Source organism: Acinonyx jubatus, chromosome A1 (assembly GCF_027475565.1).
Source record: "Acinonyx jubatus isolate Ajub_Pintada_27869175 chromosome A1, VMU_Ajub_asm_v1.0, whole genome shotgun sequence".
Taxonomy (NCBI): Eukaryota; Metazoa; Chordata; class Mammalia; order Carnivora; family Felidae; genus Acinonyx; species Acinonyx jubatus.
The window spans coordinates 196,628,351-196,649,831 of NC_069380.1; the positions used below are offsets into that span (position 1 = coordinate 196,628,351).

Consider the following 21,481-nt stretch of genomic DNA (forward strand, 5'->3'; position numbering starts at 1 on the left):
CCCACTTATTTTGTTGATCTCCAGGCAGTGGTTGGGATACTCTACTTCCTATGATATGAATGTTTGGGTAATCTTTCAAATGTACCTAAAAAAGCCCAAGTCCCCAAACTCAAAAACCAACCACATAAGGCCTCTGAACAAAACCAGACCACAACAATTAACTTGTGAATTCTATGTATGAGACATAAAAATTCCATTCAGTTTTATTTACAGAACCATTTTATTTATGGTCCAGTAATGCAAACTATTCATCGGTGCTTTTATTGCTTGTGAAATATGTTACCTCTAGTAACTTTGGTTCAAGCCCTATAAAATGTCTTTCACCTGTAACAATCTAATCTCAAACCCTGACATTAGTTCGGATGTGAACAGTTTAATGATTTTTCCTACTGTCCATTTGTGTGCAAAGCAAGAAGCACAACATAATTTGGCACAAACTGACATAACTGGCGGTCATTGCTAACAGAGGCATGGGATGAGAATAGCAAAGGCTTTGGGAAGCCAAAGAAGGTATGTTGATACTTGGAAGGTTTCAAAGTTCCTCACCAGGCTATGTACCCATATTATGCCTGAGTAAAAGCAAAGCATAAACTTTTCAAATATAATTTAAAAGAGGAGGGGGTTGATAGCCTTTGAGGAATTTCACTTTAAAAGTCCCTCTACTTTGAAATTCCCTAGTACCTAATAAATATTTGGGGGGCGGGGGAGTTCAGATTAATTTGAAAGTATCTTAGATCTTCTTTTAGAAAATATCATGGAGGAGAAATAACGTTGGGATACACTAGCAAAGCAATTCTGTCCACAAAAATTATATGAACTTATTTAAACAAGCAAATAAGGTAAAAATGTGAGGCACCTGAAATATTTATTAGATTAGTAACACCCTACACCTGCCACAGCTGCAACACCTCAAAATAAAATCCCACCTTTGATGTGATAGTCAATGACCCCCTTAAATTTTATCTTTTCAAATAATATAGTTGCTCTACAGTATTATTTTTATTTCCAAAGCAGTAATTGGAACCACATTATTCAGAATTTGCCACAAAACAAACTGGTTTGTGTTCCAAAAGTACATGTGAAAATCAGTCATTAGAAATTGAGAACACATTTTTTTCTAGAAAAAGAAACTATATAACAGTGGTAAATGTCCAAAAATCAATGAGATGTTAATGTAATTGGTTTGGGTATGGTCTGTGCATAGGAATTTCCAAATCCCATATTACACTAGGCATCTCACTAAGCCACCATGTATATATAACACGACTGCCAAGAGAAAAATTATTTCAGACCTCCAACAGGAAATCTAAGTATCTCTCCCCCACCCCCTCCAACATGTCTATCTTTGTCTCTCAGGTGCCTCAACAGGTCAGGAGTCAAGCTGAATACTTCCCAGGCTACAAGACAGCCAGTACCTACGACTGGGGACTGAGAAGAGTTATGTAGAAAAAAACTGGGCTTCACCAGAAAATAATGTAGTATCTATAGTATACCAGATCTCAGCCCTGATCATGGTCTTTGAGTTATTCTGAAACCCTGTAAAATGTAGGTACAAACAGTCCTCATAATTTGTGGATTCTGTATTTGTGAATTTGCCTACTCACTAAAATTTACTTGTAACCCCCAAATCAATATTCATGATGCTTTCATGGTCATTAGTGACATGCACAGACCTTTAAAATTAGATTCTGCCAACATACATGTTTCCAGCTGAGGTCAAGTAAGGTAATGTTCTGTGCCTTCTTGTTTCCAACCTCATATTGTAAACAAGTGTCCTTTTCGTGTTCTATTTACAGCCACATTGTTTGTATTTTTTTCCTTGAGGATTTTGCTGTTTAAAATGGCCCCACAAGTATAGTGCTTCAGTGCTTTCTAGTGTTCCTAAGCACAAAAAGATTCTGATATGCCAGTATGTGTATCGGGTAAGCTTCACTCAGGCATAAGTTACAAGTGCTGTTGGCTATGAGTTCAAATGTTCATGAATCAACAATATACATTAAATTAGGTGTTTTTAAACATCTGAATGAAATCACATTTTAAAAAGGTTACATATTGCTTGGCTAACAAAGTAGTGCGATCAGGGGCTTGCAGGAATTTAACTTTGTATTTTCCTAGGAGCAGTATTTCCGTATTTGCTAATTTAGTGTTTGTTGGGACTTTATAGATCATAACTATCATGAATAATGAGAACCAACTGTAATAGATACATAAATTCTGTCTGGTGACTCCACCCTACCCCCTCTGAAAAAAAAAAGTCTGTTTCCATTTGTAATTCATCTCAAATTTCCTTTATATAAATTTGTGCCATATTGATTTTTCCTTTGAATTGGTTACAATATCTGCCTGGCTCCCTTATTTCATGACTAAAATAAATTTAAATAAATTTAAATAAATTTAAAAAATGTTCATTTATATCTATATTAGAGTCATGATTTTATCTTTTTCAGGAAATTCTTTTAACAATTTTGGAGGTCCCATTGAGACACCTAATAACAGATCCACCAACCAAAACACCAGAAGTTGCGTACCTTATTTTAAGCACAGGTATGTCTTTTCTTGGTAAATACAAGAGAACTTTGCTGACTCTCCATTTTTCTAATTTTAACTTTGCGCTCTACTATGTTTGGAAATTGGTTTTATGGTCTAATTATTTGATGCTTCCCTTAAGTGAATTAATGGCTTTAGAGATCTATTCTCATTTTATTTATTTATTTGTTGTTTGTTTATGAGCTTGCAAGCATGAGTGGGAGGGGCAGAGACAGAGGAGACAGAGAATCCCAAGCAGGTTCCCTCCCCTGTCAGCACAGAGACCCATGTCAGCCAAGAATTGAAGAACCAGGAGATCCTGACCTGAGCCAAAATCAAGAGTAGAAAGTTTGAGTGAGCCACCTAGGTGCTCCTCTATTCTCATTTTAAATAGGGGGAGAAAAGACAGAAAATCTGGTTTGTTGGTCTTTGAGGTTTATTTGACTCAAACAAATGAAGAATTTACACTCACTTAGAAGAGAACAGCTCTTTAGTATGGACTAGTGAATTTCATAATTCTGTTAACTGTTCAACCACGACTGAAATTTTAGAACTGAAGTTGTAAGCTCTCTGTGACTATTAGTCTGTCTACATGTCTATTAATTCAGAAGGGCCTTTACCTCTCATATGTGTGGGTAATGTTTTTCTACCTCTACATGATATTAATGAATTAGATTACAAAAATCTCTTTTAGAGGCTCTGTTCTGATTGGCTTATAAAGAAAAATAAGTGCTTGTATAAGTATTCCTAAAAATCTTGGGGCACCTGGGTGGCTCAGTCAGTTAAGCTTCCGACTTTGGCTCAGGTCATGACCTCATGGTTCCTGAGTAGTTCCTGACTTCGAGCCAGCATCAGGCTCTCTGCTGTCAGTGCAGAGTTCACTTCTGAATCCTCTACCTGTCCCCACCCCTCTGCCCCTCCCCTGCTTGCTCTCTCTCTCTCTCTCAAGAACAAAAATAAAAGAATTCTTAAAATTCTTAGAAAACAAGGAAATTCAACTTCTAAATAGTCTTAATGTGCTAGATTTTAAAAATTCTCCCCCCCCCCCCAATTTATGTGAAAGAGACCACATGCAGCACAGAGAGAGGGAGAAAAAGAATCCCAAGCAGGCTCCATCCACAACATCAGCACAGAGCCCAACTGAGGGCTCAAACTCCTGAGCTGTGAGACTGTGACTTGAGCTGAAATCAAGAGTTGGGTGCTTAACTGACTGGGCCACCCAGGTGCCCCTGAAGACCTAAGGAACGTTTGTTTAAGAATTCAAGTTTAGATTAACATAGGTGAATCTGGGGTGCCTGGCTGGCTTGGTTGGAAGAGCGTGTCAGCCTCGATCTCTGGGTTGTGAGTTTCAGCCCATGTTGGGTGTAGAGAATAAAAAAAAATTAAAAAATAATACATTGATGAATCTTTGGCAAACAAGACAAATTTAATAATTTTGATTTAATAAAAGAAGCTATGTTTTCTTTAATAGTGTTAAATATAACACATAGATCTTTATTCTACCTCGATATATTCTTTGTGAGCTTATATAAATTTACTGATCGAATAAGCTAGTATTACTTCTGCTTAATGTTTATAATCCTAAAACATATAAATCTGTGTTTATCCAAAATGATTCATTATTCTGGTAATTTTAACAGTAATAGTTTTGTAGTATGTCACATTGAAACTTAACTTCCAGGGGCACCTAGGTGGCTCGTTGTTATGTGAATTTCTACGTTTTGCTAGTTTACAAAAATATTGGTGTGTAACAGTTTTCAATGATCTCTCAGTTTTCTCTATGAAATCCAAGTAACTTTCATTAAAAGATACAATTAATATACATTAATCAAATTCTACTAGGAGCGGTAGTGGCAGAGTTGTAACTTGGTATGCAAAGTAATGAGATGTGTTTCTGTTTACCAATGGAAAAAGAGAACAGTTAGTATAGAGGCTGCTTTTAGGCAACCAACTTGAACACTGGAAACCTGATCAAGGCAAAACGGCCCACAGCTACCACAGGGCTGAATGCAAACAGGCTCCCTAAGTGACCCGCATCTAAATAGCCACAGGCCCTAACTGACCAATTACAACCAGGCACAGTTCTGAAGATTACCAAAAAAGGGAAAATTCTATACTCCTTCACTCTGTCCAGTAACTGTGGCCCCTCACCACCACCGCCTAGGAGACAGTCTCTCCTTCGCTGTCCTGCCTGCTGCTCCCTTGAAGTGTATTCAATAAACTTCTGTTCTGCCTTGGGTGAATTCTTACACCGCTTGCACCACTGGCCTCTGCCTGATTGGGTTGCCCCACATTTGATGACCTCCCCATCTGATCCGGTCCCCTCACAGTTAGGTCCTAAAGTAAATAACTGTTCCAGAATGAGAAAGAAAACGGTGAAGGACATAACCTGAATGAATACAGAAAGTTATATAAGATTTGTAAAAAACAAAACAAAACAAAAAAAACCCCACTTTTATTTGCCTTACATGTCTAAAAAATAAGTCTGAAAAGCTATGAAACGTTTACAATCTTCACAAAGTTTGCTAAGTTTTGGTAGGCTTATTTCATTAGTTCACTGTTCCCTGCCTCAACATGAAGGGTTAATTCTTTTTGTCTCATCTGCCTAGATTTCAAAGGTTCTGTGGTTTACCACAATAACCTTATATGTTTTACACATATGAACCCTATATGCTTTAGGTCCTTGATGACTTCTGTGAGAGCTCAGGTTTTTTACAGCTACGTTACCTTTTATGTTTGTAAGTTTTTTTTAATATTTACTTTTGAGAGAGAGAGAGAGAGAGAGCGCGCGCGCGCACATGAATGGGGAGGAGCAGCGAAAGAGAGGGAAACACAGAATCTGAAGCAGGCTCCAGGCTCTGAGTTGTCAGCACAGAGCCCAACCTGGGGCTCGAACCCACCAACCAGGAGATGGTGACCTGAGCTGAAGTCAGATGCCTAACCAACTGAGCCACCCAGGCGCGCTTATGTTTGTCAGTTTTATCCTCACTATGAAGTGAGCAGCCAAGTACTGTTTGTCTGGCACCCATGATCCTATTCCTATCCTAAGTGTGCAAATCTACAGACATTTTGTTTTTTGCCTCCTCAAAATAAAAAAGCCTAAATGTAAACTAAAACATTCAGATTATCTTTGTACCTAAAACTATCTTTGAGATTCCCCAGAGGGCCTCTGGAAGATCACAAAGATGTATTCTTTCAACCTTGTGAAAAGAGAGGAAATAACTAGGTTTATTTGACACGTTATTATTGATGAGTAGCATTATAAGAATTATCAAGTCAGAAGAGATGCTTAACCCTCCTGAGGTTAAATGTGTATGGGTAAAATATTATTAATATAAATATTTCACAAATTTATGCTATATGCTAAGTATAGGTTCTCAGTGCCCTCACTGTCCATGCTGTGTTACTTATCAGACACAATTTCAGTTTTCTTTAAAAATAGCAACTTGTGGGGGCGGGGGGCACATGGTGGCTTAGTCCGCTAAGCATCCCACTTAGGCCCAGGTCATGACCTTGCAGTTCATGAGTTCGAGACCCACATCAGGGTCTGGTGCTGACAGCTCAGAGCCTGGAGCCTGCTTCCTATTCTGTGTCTCCCTCTATGCCCCTGCCCCACTGACACTCTGTCTCTCAAAAATAAACATTAAAGAAATAATAATAACAACTTTGTTGCATCTTCCTTAGTTTGGAAATCCTATCTCCTAAGGTTAGTATATGTAAATCAGGAATCCTATCACTTATCAATGGTGTTTTATTAATACACAAATGCTTAGGACCTACCCCAGACTTACTGAATCTCTTTACTTGATTTTCTTGATATACTTTTGCTTTATTCTTACTATAATGTTTGGTGCATTCAGGAAATATATCTCAGGATTATTATATTTCTCTGGAAGTATTATGTTCATCCATTTTTATAAATTAGATGCACATTCACTGTCTTCTTTGAAAAGAGTCTTTAATATTGTTTACAGATATTTTGTCTACAACATTTTTGGTATGACTTTAAGTTGCATTACCCTTGTTACAAATATTTCACTTCTGAAATTTACCAGTAATGTTAACTACCGCCATCTTAAGTCTTTTATCATTTATGGATAGATTGTTTTGTTTTACTCTGATGCTTCCCTGAAAGCTCCTGAAATCAGTTACAGGCCTGAGTGCTTTGTCTTCAACAAAGAGAGACTGCCTCAGAGCTCTGTGAAGGACTATTATTCCTGGCTTTAGGCTTCTGATGACATAAATAATTATAAGACCAGACCAGTGGACTAAGTCAACATTTCCAGAACTCTATTTGAGCACCAGATAAATTAATGATCCAGTGAAACAAAAATTAACTATATAGGACTGAATGCACTGATAGGGCCTAAAATGTTCTATTTTCTGGACATTTAAGGAAGTCCTTTCCCTTTCTTCTGAGGTATCTACAATTTAGTAGACTCTGTTTTGTAAACTAAAATTTATATCATTCTTAAATGACAGGAGTCTCTCTGAATGACCCCTACAGAATTTGGGAACTCTTATTAAATATTCTTATATTCATGGTAATACAGTTATTTGTACATGTTCAATATGTCCTTTTTATTAGAACATTAGTGTAAACAATGGTTATGCAATGAAGGTTTTACCTCGATCGACATATTTGACAATGATGCTCATTTAATCAGATATGACCAGACACTTTAAAAGAACTAAAGTTGACTTTATGAGGCTAATGCTTACAAACTCCTTCCAGGAAAAGTGGCCTGGCACCAGGCTTACAAAGTTCCCCAAGGTAGTAAAGAACCTTATTCTGAGGACCCTAGGATATTTTGGGGACCTTGAGAAGGGAGAAAGAATTTGCCTAAATTAATAGGCATCACACAGAAGAAATCTGGTTGCTAGTTATTGGCTGTAAAAAGTCTAATCTGAGATTCCTTATGAAAAATTTCACAGCAAAGCAAACTTACAAAAGCTTACATGGTAAAGAGCAGAACTGCTGCCCCCAAAAATGCCTTTTTGGCATAAGGATTATTTTGAGCTTGTTATTTTTCAGAAGCAGTAAAATCTCTGAAAATGAAGAAATTGGCCTTTTGTGAGGGACATTTACATTTATAAGGGAAATCTCCATTTGTAAAGGTGCCTCCCACTCAGTACTAGGAAGAGGAGAACTAAAACTTGGGAAACTCACCAATGGAGAAGTCTTGAAATTAAATCTGCATAACAATTAAACCCTTGTTTATGGTGCTTTGCCTGATAACCTCCAAACTCACTCTCCCTAGCACCGCTCCCCCCCCCCAATCTTTTGTCTTTAGCTGGAGATAATACTTAAGGTGGTGGCAATGGCCATTTTGGAATTACTCAGTGTTCCTGGGTATATAGGAGGTATAAATGTTATTAAACTTGTTTGTTAATCTTTTCAGTAGGGGGCGGAGTCTCAACCAAGAACCTAGAAAGTTAGAGGGAAAATTATTTTTCCTCTCCTACTGTGGCAAATTAGGCATTCTTGCTACACATAAATAAATAATCAGGTTATTTATTAGCCCAACATTTTGTGATCATAATCTTTCTTTATACTTTTTTTAATCGTAAAAGGGGAAGAGTGGAAACAAATTCTGTTTCAGTAGAAAATGGCATTATCTATAGCATGCCCTCCCTACCCCTTCCAGGTTAACAGATTCCAGCTTAATTCCTTGTCTTTCGGCTATTTTATTTCTTTTTAAATTGTATGATAGATATGCAAATTATGTCCTGTGTCCTACTGGTGGTGATTTAATTAACTCCCCTCCCCCACAAAACCTCCATCTGTCTCTATTTGCATTCCTTTTTTCTACATACTTTGTGCTGTTTTGACTTTTTGAACTGGCTATAACATCTACCTACTTCCTTTATATCACATGATAAAATGAATCCTTTAACAAGAACTTTTGTATCTGTAGGAGTCATGATTCCTAGCTTTCAAAACAAAGGCATCTTTTAACAGATGTGTGGATGTGAGGTTGAGACCCTCATTCGAAGGTTTAAGTTAGGTGGAAGTCCAGACTTTGCTGATGGGGTCTACTTCTGGGATAATTCTAAATCCTACCTCCTTATTTTCCTGAATCAAGGGCTCGACCTGTCTACTTCCTCCCCTGTTCTACCTTCTATTACTTTGGAGGCAGCTTTTCCTCTCCAACAGACCCACTGTGGACAGAATGCAGTTTCACAGTTTATCCTCTATCCTCCTGCTCCTGAAAGAAACCCTCCACTATTTTGAGAATTTCAAAGAGTTTTTATAGCTAACAACAATGAGAAAAACACAGGGGGTAAAATGACCTACCAGAGGAAAGTCACAAAGTTTCAAATCAGATCAAACAGGGAAAAGGCCATTTCTGGTTTTCATTAGCATGTAAATGGTAGGAGATCCTAGTCTTCGACCATTTTTCCACAACTATCTTACTCCTCCTCTCTCTGTGATGCAGCTTCCTTCTCCTCCCCGCCTTCAACCACCTCAGGAAACACCAGGAAAAGACAAAAGCCACAATGGGTGAGAAAGGTGGGTCTTTTCAGTACACAAAGAACTAAAGTAAGGTTCATCTACATTTCAGAGGAAACCCCAGATACTCTTTTCTCTTTTTACAAAGAAAGGTTATCTTTGAAGAGTTCCTCTGGAGTATTTGCTGAGCTCAAAGAGGAGACCTTCAGGATGAGGCCCTGGGGTTAAACCCAAGACACCCAGGGTATTTATATTTCCTTTACTTAGTGTGTATGTTGGGGGAGGTTGAGAAGTAAAATTTGGCAAAGGGGAAGGTAAGGAGAAGAGGGGAAGCCACAGGGAGAATAATAGTATTCGGTCTCTTCTCCTTTCCCACTCCCTAATTCCACAGAACTTTGAAGAAGTGAAGTATGGTAAGAAGAGAGACCTAAGCAAAACAGAAGCGGGGGTTGGGGGGTGGTAGTTATAGGAGTTATTAAAAGCAGGAAGAAGAGAGCTTCTTTTAGTCTCAGAAATATATTCTTATATAAAAAGATGAACCTGCACAATACCTTATTTGGTTAAGAAACTGAAAATAGGCGATTAATGGGATTTTGTGGTATACTCTTGGTATCTTTTAGCTACTTTATTTCATCATTATATTATGTGTAACATAAGATTTCCACTTATCCTTCATACTGGGTAAGAGTAAAGAACAGAACTATATTTCTTCAATATAAAATGTGAAATCCTCAAAGTTGGATAAGGTTTTCTTATTTCTTATATTAACTATAGAATATAAGTAAAATATTTAGAATCTGTATACTGATGTGGAGAACAAGGCAAAAGAAAAAAAATTACAATTCCTTAAAACTTACAACCCACTGACAAGTACTTGGGACAGGCAGGGTGACCTTTCTCCAGGAACTCAACTGGCCTTAATGTTAATACTTTGCTAGAAACAAAAGGCAACCTTAGCTTGACATTACCCCGACCTCCAGGATACTGTAAAAATCTCTTTGGAAACTTCCTTTATCTCTATAACCCCAAGATATATGTTAGCAATCATCCTCCAAGCATAAGGCCTACTGATACACGTCTGAAGGGTCTCAAGGCTTAAGTTTTTACTAGACAATAGTAAATGACCTTTTCCTAACAGCAGCCCCTCAAGGTCTTAGAAATCTTGTTTCCAAATTCCTCAGAGGCTTATGCTATCCTGAGCCCCCTCCCAACTTGAAAGTGCAGCTATTTCTGCCCATGGGTCCTATTTCCCTGCTTTAATAAAACCACCTTTTTGCACCAAAGACATCAAGAATCTTTGATTATTCGTTCCCAAACCCCAATATTTTCACATCATATAACAATGTATATTCTGTATACTGCTAAATACTATAGATTAGTGCTGTCCAATAGAAACAATGTAAATCACATATAATTTTTTTTTGAACACCAGAACTTTAATGATTGTAAGGAGTGATAAAATTTGATACCGGTTATAATGACATTATATTTGATTTTTCAAGGTGAGTGAAATTATACCTACATTAATAATTCTGAATGTCCTATAGGTACATTAGGAAGTATCTAAAATAAGGCAAATATAATGGAGTTTAATTAACAAGTTCTCAACTATTATGATAGCTTTCAGAATAGCAAAGTATGTAATTGACCAAGTTGAATGAACATTTCCTTTTTGTATTTATATATAAGAGATACAAAAGAAAATAATATACATTTCCTGCGTATATCTATCTATAAGCCTCCCATATAAGACTTCTGTAGATAATCCTGCCTGATTGTCCACTACACCCATGCTTACCTCAAGCTACAAGGCTCTGCATAATGACTCTTGTCTACCCCCTACGTCCCATTTCCTGGAATTCATGTCCTCACTCTGCCCTAGCTGATTCTTCTAGTTCCTTGATGCACTCTTTTCTACCTCAGAACAGATTATTTCTCTCCTGCTCTAGATCCTACTTTTCCAAATCTTACGCCTGAAAGGCCATTCAGGGAAGTCTCATCATTCTTTTTCTTTAAATCATCATTGATTTTTGCTGTCCATGTTTTCAGAGCTTCCTTCCTTCTTTGGTGCCTAAACTGGGTTCCATGGAGAGAGAGAGAAAAGTACCTGTTCAACAAGTCTGTCACACTTTGAATCCTGGTAGGTATATTGTGCCTCTGATCTGAAAGACAGAACTTCAGTAGTTCTAATAACTTTTGACGATTAACCAAGAGGGCTCAAGCCCAGTCCATCTGGCAGAAATGTAAATGGATGCATATGGTTGGTATATCACTTCCTGTATCATCCTCTTTTTATTTTCCACAGATGAATTTTCTCATTGAAAGCACCTTCTGAATCTGGCTATGAAACAAAAACTTCTGAGCATATGAATGAAGTTCTGTATTTTCTGGGGACTAAACATGGATTTTCTGTAGTAGCTAATGAACACTATTTTATCATTCCAGATTTTCCTGAATCTAATCACCTAAGCAATATTCACACTCCTTTAAGAAGCCAACATTGACAAAACATTGGAGCTGATGTGAGTTTTGGATTATTCTTCCTTTTTTACTAGCTCATGTTTATAGTCACTCCAATAGGATAGGGATGCAAGCATATAAACAGGTTATCTGGTTGAATCACATATATTCTAAAATTTTCAGTTTGTTTATTTAAGTAATCTTTACACCCAATGCAGGGCTTGAACTCATGAGCCCGAGATCAACAGCTGCATGTTTTCTGACTGAGCCAGCCAGGTGCCCCAGTATAACTTTAAGCTTTCTAGTAGCCACTTTAACAAATGACTAAAGAAATAGTAGAAAAAAAAAAAAAGAGGTAGAATTTATTTCAATCCTCTTTTCCTACCCCAATACATAATCAATATAAAAACTTAGATATTAACACCAAGTCTTTGAAATACAGGGAATATTTTACACTTAGAGCACATTTTAATTTGCACAAGACACATTTCAAGTGCTATACAGACACATGTGGCTACCATATTGGACAGTGCTGACCTAATGATTAAGATCTACTAGCAGCATAGTATAAAAAATACTGCACTTGAAATTTAGGAACTCAGGCTCTATCAGTTAAGAGCTATGTGATTGATCTGGTCTTGTTTTATTAACTTCTAGGCCTCTATATCCTTAAAAAAGAGTTTAGAACAAATAACATACACCTTGGAAAACAGCTCTAACGTTATGAAATCATCATCTTAAGTACACTGGGATATACTTAAGTTTATCCATTAATAAACTCAGGATAAGCTCCAAATTAGAAAAACATTGGTTGTATTTTACCAACACATCAGAATATAAGAGATTGTTAATCATTCTACTACAATTTCCTTTCTCCAGATTTCTAGTTACAGGGAATTAATTATAATAAAAGGCATAACAAGTAGCCAAATAAAAGTGATTTACAGAAAAGTTAAAACATGATTTGGAGAACAATTTATAAGACATCCAAATGTATAGTTCAAACTCACCAATATTTATTGAGCACATTAAAAGATGAGTGGAACTGGATGTTTTTTCCCGTGTAGGTGCTTATAATCCAGGATAAAATATTAAGTTTGATAAAATATTAACAGTCTGAGTACAAGGACAGGCCTTATTTAACTACTGATCCCCAGACCAGCCACCAGTGCCAGCAACAATAGTGTGTGATGGAATGCAACACAAAAAATATAAAACAGTACTATAAAAGCTGTAAGAAAGGAATAAATCATTGTGGGAGTTAAAAGGAAGAGAGAAAGTGTATCCAGTAGGGGGTGGGAGATGGAGGTGGGAAAGGAAAATAAGACCGAGAAAGAGTTAATGTTTCAACTATATTTTGAAGGCTAGATCCCAGTTCTTGACAGCACTAAGTATGAGAAAGGGAACAGCATGAGTCAGGTTATAGATGAGAGAAAGGATCTAGCAAGCCTGGCGATAAGGGCAGAAAGAAGAATTGGGACACAGTAAAAGAGAGCTAGGTCAGTGCTCCAGTGATGTTAGTGCTTACATTGTGAACTTTAAATTATCAGTTGAGAAGCATATTTCTTAAGCGCAGGCCCTACACGATGTCTGAATAAAGAATATTTTGGATTTAGAAAACGTCACAGAGGAAAGGGTGTTGGTATTCAGACAGTGTGTGTGTGTAATGGTTTGGACCATGGGTCAATAACTATTTTCTGCAAATGGCCAAAACCAAAATATTTCTAGACTTTGGGGGCCGTATGGTCTCTATTACAATTCTTTAACTTTACTATTGCAGCTGAAGAGCAGTTAAAGACAATACATAAATGAATGACTACGACTGTGTTCAAATAAAACTTGCTCATTCACTTATAGGTATTATGACCTTGTTAGCTAACGTTACTTAATGTCTCTAAAACCTCAGTTTCCTTGATCTACAAAATGGGGATAATAACTGTTCATGCTTCATAGAATGAGAAGGATGAAAAGCACTAAGCATAGTGACAAACGCATGCCTTATTAGCTTTTGTGATAATGATACTCATTACCTGAGTCTGAAATATAATTAGAAGGCATTAAAAATGGTTTCTAGGAAGCAAATGAATCTGGAAATCTTGTTCCTCACTGTACTCATTCTCTACAATACGATCTTTTACGTCAAAGACATTGATGGTCATGACTTTTCTTAAAACCATTTAAAAGTAAGGGAAACAAAACTAAGAATGGGATGAAGGGTATAGGTTGTTCATTTTTGGAATAGTCCCTGAGTATATAAACTAACCTCCTATTTCTAGATATGCCCAAAAGGCAAACATTTAATAGGATACACTTTGCCAGGTTTTTTTTGTTTATTCATATCAACAAAAACACATTTCCCCCCTAGAGCATATAATGAATAAGGTACTGGGCTAAAAAGTAAAGAGACATAACCTTATGTCTATAGGCTTTGTGCATTACCCATCCAACTTCTCATTTCAAAGATGAAGATATATGTTTATCAAAAGTATAGTGAAACATGACTTGCTCAAGATCTCCTGTGAAGCTGACAGTTATGGAATGAGAATCCTAATTACCAGCCTCTTAATCCAATAGTCTTTACATATTAGTGCTTCTAAACCATTTCTTCTTAATGTTGTTACTAACCAGAACATTGGTTCACCCAACCTTCACCAGCATTAGTTCACAATGGAATGATGTTAGGTGTGGGAGGAGAGGGGATCTATTTGTATGTCCCCACCATTATCCACCCACCCAAGAGAGGCAAATCAGAATGGGTAAGATGTGGGTAATTTGGGATTCTGTACCGTTTCAATGATTTGCTGCCTCAATAACTAGAGAAATAGGACTTTATATATATAAAATCTCTTTACATGATATATAATGCTGAATGTTCAATAAATGAGACAGATCACAAGTACTACAGTGAATTCAAGGGTGTAATAATCAGTGAGAACTCTCTCAGATGAGTAGAAAGATGTATTTTAGAAAGTCAATTAATTTTACCACATATCACATGTCCATTATATAGGTTTTGTGCTAGGTGCTGAGGACAAAGCAGTGACTAAGACAGATAGAATTCCTACTACCTTGTAGGTTAAAATTCCTGACCCACTATTAGTCTACAGTATTATAAGATACTCTCCATTAAACTTTTTTAAGTTAACACTGTTTACTGACTTTGATAATGTTCCTCAGTTTTCTTTCCCAGGGAGGTAGAAATCAAAGTGGGAAAGCACCTGATTTCAACAGCAGCAGCTAGTTCACACCTGCAATTCACATGACAACTGTAGTCATGCAGTCCTGGTGACCACTTAGACATTAACCAGAGATTTAACAATTTAATTAGATTTCCTGTTATTAAACTCACATTACAGACCTCAAATGAATAATTTTCAAGGTGTCAGACATGAAATATGGTAGGCTGCAAAGATGGAAAACATTAATAGAACTGCTTTTGATAAGCTATATTACAGTTTAATTAAAAAGCAATTTAATTTAAATCAAAATAATATCTTAAAGACTATGACCACCATGAGAATAATTATGTAATTAAGAAATTTGGAAATTGCCAAGAACATGTTAATAAGGAGCTTCATTTACAAGTTTTTTTTTTAAGTTTTAAAAAGCCTACTACAAAGTCTAAGATAAACTTATGTACAATTATAACTTAACTATGTTCTAAGCACTTCTATTAATGAAGGCAATCCTCAATTCCCACTGTACATAGGAGAAAATGGAAGCACAAGACATACAAATAATAGGAGACCAACATGGATCCAAAGGCCAGGCAGTTTGGCTTCACACTCTTAATCATAAGCTACATAATACTAAGGGTAAAGTGAATATTTTAGATAATAATATATGTCAAATATGTTACAGAACACTAATAATCTTTTACATTGATCTACTGCGTTATAGTAACAATATACTTAAATAGACATGATCTCATTCAAATAGATAGTTTAGATTCAAATTCAGTTTGACCAACTGGAACAAAAGAATGCATTAGGTACAAATATATAGTAGTGCTTTTAAATCCAAAGGAGACAAACAGAAATATCAGATGGAGAGAGGTAAGGGTCAGAACTAATAAGATACAAAGTAACTATTAGGTAAAAGGTACTGGACTAGGTACACTATGACTTAAGTACCATGACTTCAACCATGAGAAAACGTTAAGTCCATTATGAAATTAATCCAAAATCATATAGCTTCAGAGTAGCATAACAAGGATCAGAATTCAGACTGGACTGACTCCCATGACTGACCACCATGTTGCATGGCTTAATAGAAAATGAGGAGGAAAGAATTGGCATTTTCATTGATAGCAATATCAACATAAAGAAATTTTAGGTGGCTACCTCAAAAACTAATACGGTCTTAGGCTGCATTAATCTAATATTAGAGTTCAGATTATGCTTGGTACTATCCCCACCATATCTAGAAAAGTGGCAAACATTTAGGCTTACATGAAATTTTATAGAGAATAAGGTAATGATAACTATTTTTCAAATAATGAAGAGCTATTAGGCAGAATTATAGATTTGAGATTTTGGCTCAAAGTAATAAAGAAAATAATAAACAGAGGTATCAACTGGGACAGGCTATCTTATGAGATGTTCAATGAGTTCAAAAACCAAATGTTAGTAATTCTGCAGAGGGAGCCATAAACAAGGTAGGAGTAGGAGAAATAGTTTTTCTCCCTGCTTCTATTTCAAATTAGGGAAGTTTGGCTTTTATGTGTTATGTGGGCATTCTATTTTAGATTTTTTTACATGGGAGAGGTGTTTTGATGGTGTAAAAAATCTAAAAACCACGGGATTAGACAGACCTACTACAAGATTTCTTTCAACTCAAATTCTGTATTCCTGACTGATTTTGATTAAGGTCAAGAACATAAAATAAAATCTTACTTTCATTTTATTTGTCAAAGCAAAACAAATATAACCTAAACATACCATTTTTTTCTGCAAAGGCAGCTGCATCTTCTTTAGTACTGAAGGTCAGAACCATGTTGGACAAGGGATCAGCCCTGTAAGAGACCATTTTTTTCCAGGATTTAACATTAAATATATATTTTAAAATATATATGTAAAATCAACTAAAACGTTTAGAAAATAAACAGCTGCTGTATGAGATAAGTATACTACTGATGAAATACGTTGTTTCAAACAGTCTCTTTAAAACTTAACTCTTTGAATGTCATCTTTTCCTGTGTTAAACAGATTTTCTAACCTGTATTGTCAAATTAAAAAATTTGTAACTGCAAGGGTGCCTGGGTGGCTCAGTCGGTTAAGCGTTTGACTTTGGGCTCAGGTCATGATCTCATGCTTCATGGGTTTGAGGCCCCTCTTGGGCTCTGTGCTGACAGCTCAGAGCCTGGAGCCTGCATCATATTTTATGCCTCCTTCTCTCTCTGTCCTTCCCCACTTGCACTCTCTCTCTCTCTCAAATATAAATAAAACATTAAAAAAAATTAGTGACTGCAAAGACATTCAGCAATTTTTTTACTCCTTAATAAAATCATTTATTCAACTCTTCAAAAAAAATAGATGAAAAAAAAACAAGAGAATTCTTAAACTGACCTTATAAATTTATTACCAAGAAAATTACTGGTGAGTGCAACTGTAAGTACTACTATCATTACCCCCCCCCCCCAATAGATGGCAACAACACCCACTCTTCTAATGAACCTTCTATCATTATGGGCAATGAGCATATGGCCACATGACAAAATAAAGCTCCAAGAATTGACATCTAATTGAGTTCCTCAATCTAAGAAAGGGTAATATTTACAAATCTACACAGACTCTTCACAAGCTGCCATACATATAACTTCAGAAATATCAGTTTTATTAGTACATTTATAAAAAGGTAGAACACTGTTTGCTACAAATGTTTATTATGAATCTCTCAATGGTGAATATAGCATTCCGTGAAACATCATGTAGAAATGTGGAACGGGCACCTGGGTAGCTCAGCCGTTTGAGCATCTGACTCTTGATCTTGGCTCAGATCATGGTTTCTTGGTTCGTGGGATCGAGACTCACATTGTGCTCTGGAAGCATAGAGCCTGCTTGGGATTCTTTCTTTCTCCCTCCCTCCCTCTACCCCTCTTATGTGCATGCCCAATGTCTCTCTCTCTAAAAATAAATAAATATACTTTAAAAATGTGGAAGTATGGGGCGTCTGGGTGGCGCAGTCGGTTGAGCGTCCGACTTCAGCCAGGTCACGATCTCGCGGTCCGTGAGTTCGAGCCCCGCGTCGGGCTCTGGGCTGATGGCTCAGAGCCTGGAGCCTGTTTCCAATTCTGTGTCTCCCTCTCTCTGCCCCTCGCCCGTTCATGCTCTGTCTCTCTCTGTCCCAAAAATAAATAAACGTTGAAAAAAAAAATGAAAAAAAAATGTGGAAGTAAAAAATAAGATTTAGTGGGAAGTGGGATAGTGGGAAGGTATGAGAGATATACACTGAAGAGAATATATGGGAAGCAGCCCTCAATGAAATGAAGATTCACAAATTGCTGAAGTTGCATTCATCCACTATGGTTACTGTTCTGGGGCTCCTTATGAGATCCTATGATATGTATTCTTACCATACCACTTCCCCCACCTTGTAAGCAAAAGAACTTCATGTTAGTTAGCCGTATTAGCACCAATAATGAATAATAATTTTATATTGATCCCTCCTCTTCAAAGCACATATGATTTCTCAGTTGACAGTTTAGAAAAACTATACTGAGAACAAAAGGGTCAACAAAGGGTGCCTGGGTAGCTTAGTCAGTTAAGCATCTGACTCTAATTTCAGCTCAGGTCATGATCTCATGGTTTGTGAGTTCGAGCCCCATGAAAGGCTCTACGCTGACAGTGCAGAGCCTGTTTGAGATTCTTCCCCGCTCACTCTCTCACAAGATAAACTTTTAAAAAATAGAATTGTCCTGGGGTGCGTGGGTGGCTCAGTCAGTTGAGCACCTGACTTTGGCTTAAGTCATGATCTCACTGCTGGTGGGTTTGAGCCCCCCACATTGGGCTCTGTGCTGACAACTCAGAGCCTAGAGCCTGCTTCAAATTCTCTTGTCTCCTTCTCTCTGCCTCTCTCTCTCTCTCTCTCTCAAAAATAAACATTAAAAAAAATAAAAGAAACATCCTCTATTAAAAATAAATGGTCAACATAAATATGATCCAGTAATTTGGTGAGTGTTGTCATTCATGTCAGCTTAGCTGAGAATAGGAAACAAAAAAAACTGTAGGAAAAACTCAGGAGCCAGGAGCTCTCCTTTCTGCAAAGGTGGTACAGCTTTTATTCTTCTCACTTTATTTATGAAGATTTACACACGTAGGTTAACAGTAACAACTTGTATCAGTTTCCATCCTTTTGCTTCTCTGTCTACTATGTTGTGCAATTCTTCTCTAAGTATGTTGCCACCACCAGTCACCCTTTCTCCTTCCTCAAACTTCCGATTCTTTCCTAACTAATCTTTCTGCCTCCTTTCCTGACTCCAATCTACCCTTCATCTTGTTGCCAGATTAATTTTCCTAAAGTTCAACTCTCAAACTCATTGTCCAACTTTAAAACTTAAAATAGTTCCCACTGTCTACCAAATTAATTTCAAAATCTCCTACACTTTGGCATTCAAGCCCTTCTACAATATGATCAAAACCCACACTTTCCAGTCTTCTTTTTAATTATTTCCCTTGAAAGTAACAAACTGTTCAAACAGATTGCTAAGTGTTCCTCTGAAGGCAACCTATACATTCCCACCAGCTGAATCTGTTCCTTCCACTAGGAATACAGAGGGAGACCAGAACACACCAGCATATCAAAGTCCATCCCAACCATCTCTTGGTCTGCAATGAATACCAATCTTTTACATGAAGTCTTTTACAGTTTACCCTCCTCCATCTATAAATAATCTCTTTTTAATCTTTACCAAATATAATCTGTACTTCTATACTTATTTTAAGTTATTTTTTGAGAGAGAAAGAGGGAAAGAGAATCCCAAGCAGGCTTGAATGCGGGCTTGAACCCACAAATTGTGAGAGCATGACCTGAGCTGAATTCGAATGCTTAACTGACTGAGCCACTCAGGCGCCCCTGTACTCCTATTTTTAAACTTTATTTGCTCAATTCCCAATTACTGAGGTTCCAATTTGGATAATGGCAGATTTACCTGTCATTAAAATCAGACTTACCTGCCTAACAGTTACATAATTATAAACTATGGACAAAACAAAATGAAAAACCAACTGTTTGAAGGGAACAGAGTGACCAAAAGCAGGAAAGAAAATGAAGAATTGAACCTTGGAAAGAAGGGAAACACAACGGTTTAGATAAGTTGATACTGTTTTTTCCTTAAAGGTACTCTCTGGTGTAGATAGCTAGGACCATCAAGAAGTCAAGCAGAAAGCCAGTCTTATTAGCACAAGGAGTCTGGAGAGAGTGTTTAGGATTGCCAGAGCTGCTGGCAAGTTAGGGGAAGAAACAGTGAAAAGGAGGAATCTGAAGAAGAGGGAAATTCTGAACTGCACACAAATGGACAAGAGTCTCAACAACTGAGAAGGCTGAAACAACTAAGCAGAGGTTTCAACTGCTGTTTACTTGCTACAGGGAAGACTAAGTCTGGAGTCCCACAGACTTAGAAGGACTTGGTAAGTACTTCGTACTTTCCAACAAAACGTCAAAAGAGCCATGCCTTTTTATTTTCTAACACTGTGTTCTAGGGCTAAGACCAGAGTAAAATTGAAACAGACCCACCCTAACAAAGCAAAACATATATCCTCCATAAATTCAAGGTAATCTATCAGTCACTGCACTGTCTGCTAAAACAAAACTTATCTCATAACCAGCGTCATTAACTGAATAGGCATAAGGATAGAGAATTAAAGAATGGTACTGAATAGAAATTCATCTGATCAGGGGTCAATCAGCATATTAATATGAAGTCATAGGTTCACCAAGAGATATGTATAAGAATCTTCATTTTAAGTATTATAATAACCCCCAATTGAAAATTGTTATAAAAGATAGCAGGCCCAAAATGGAGTCATTTGTGTTTAGCAAATCAAAACTTCATACCTAATTGCAATTTCAATCTCTCTCAAGAATGTAATCTTAAAATAGTCAATCTGGAATAACAATCAGAGAGGTGAGGAAATCTGCTGTTTCCTTATCCTTGCCTCCTATATTTTGCACAGAATTTTGAAGCTTCTTTGTATTTGCTAGATGGAATGCTGCTGGATTCATGAATAACTGAATAAAAGCCAATTTGATCTTTAAATTTACTCAGTTGAATTTTGTTTTTAACAGATTTGGTGGCAGCTATGGGATATGAAGCAAACTTCTGATGGCATTTAGGGACAATAAGAAACGGGCGGTACCCATGAATCCTTTTGAGTTCTTGGTCTTTTTCACCTTTTTTTTTTTGAGATAGAGAGAGGGTGGAAGTGAGTAAGGGACAGAGAGAGAGAAGCACAGCTCACCCCAAGTGGGGCTCAAGCTCACCCAATGTGGGACTTGAACTCATGAACTGTGAGATCATGACCTGAGCCAAAATCAGATGCTTAACGACTGAGCCACTCAGGCACCCTTTTTTCCACCATTTCTAAGAGTCATGGGTAAGTTCCTGATTCTGATCTCTGCTCTCTTTGCGTCAAGCTCCAAATCTAATTGGCTTACCAGTAAGTTCCATGGGAGCTGCTGGTAGTTCAGGCCACAATTCTGGTTTAACTGTCTGAAACCCCAGGGTCCTTAATTCTGTCCCAAGACCTATGGGGGAACTGTTAATGGCAGTTGCAGTTTCCCACTGATGTGGAGCCTCCAGTCCCCATTTGTTGGTGTCTGCTCGTTCAATCCTTTCCCCAGTCCAAGGTTTCATGATAGAAATTACTGGCGGTGCACACAGGACTATCTCATGGCCAGAGCACAGTACTATCTCTTGGTTATTGCCAATATAGTAAGGTATACATGTCTGATTGTCTTGTTTTGTGTAAAGTTAATGTTAATGGGGATGATGGAAGCCAAAAAGCTGCAAAAATTGGTGGGAACATGTTAGGCACTTAAAAG

General features: G+C 37.1%; 1 protein-coding gene across 2 annotated transcripts in view; it reads right to left on the minus strand.

Moving 5' to 3' along the window:
• The window catches only part of NDUFS4 (NADH:ubiquinone oxidoreductase subunit S4), a 110,230-nt gene that overhangs the window by 4,971 nt on the left and 83,778 nt on the right, over window positions 1–21,481 (minus strand). For both annotated transcript variants that reach the window (XM_027076520.2, XM_027076521.2), the window contains exon 4: window positions 16,381–16,454. In XM_027076520.2, the coding sequence (XP_026932321.1) occupies window positions 16,381–16,454 (74 nt within the window). The remainder of the gene's footprint in view (window positions 1–16,380; window positions 16,455–21,481) is intronic.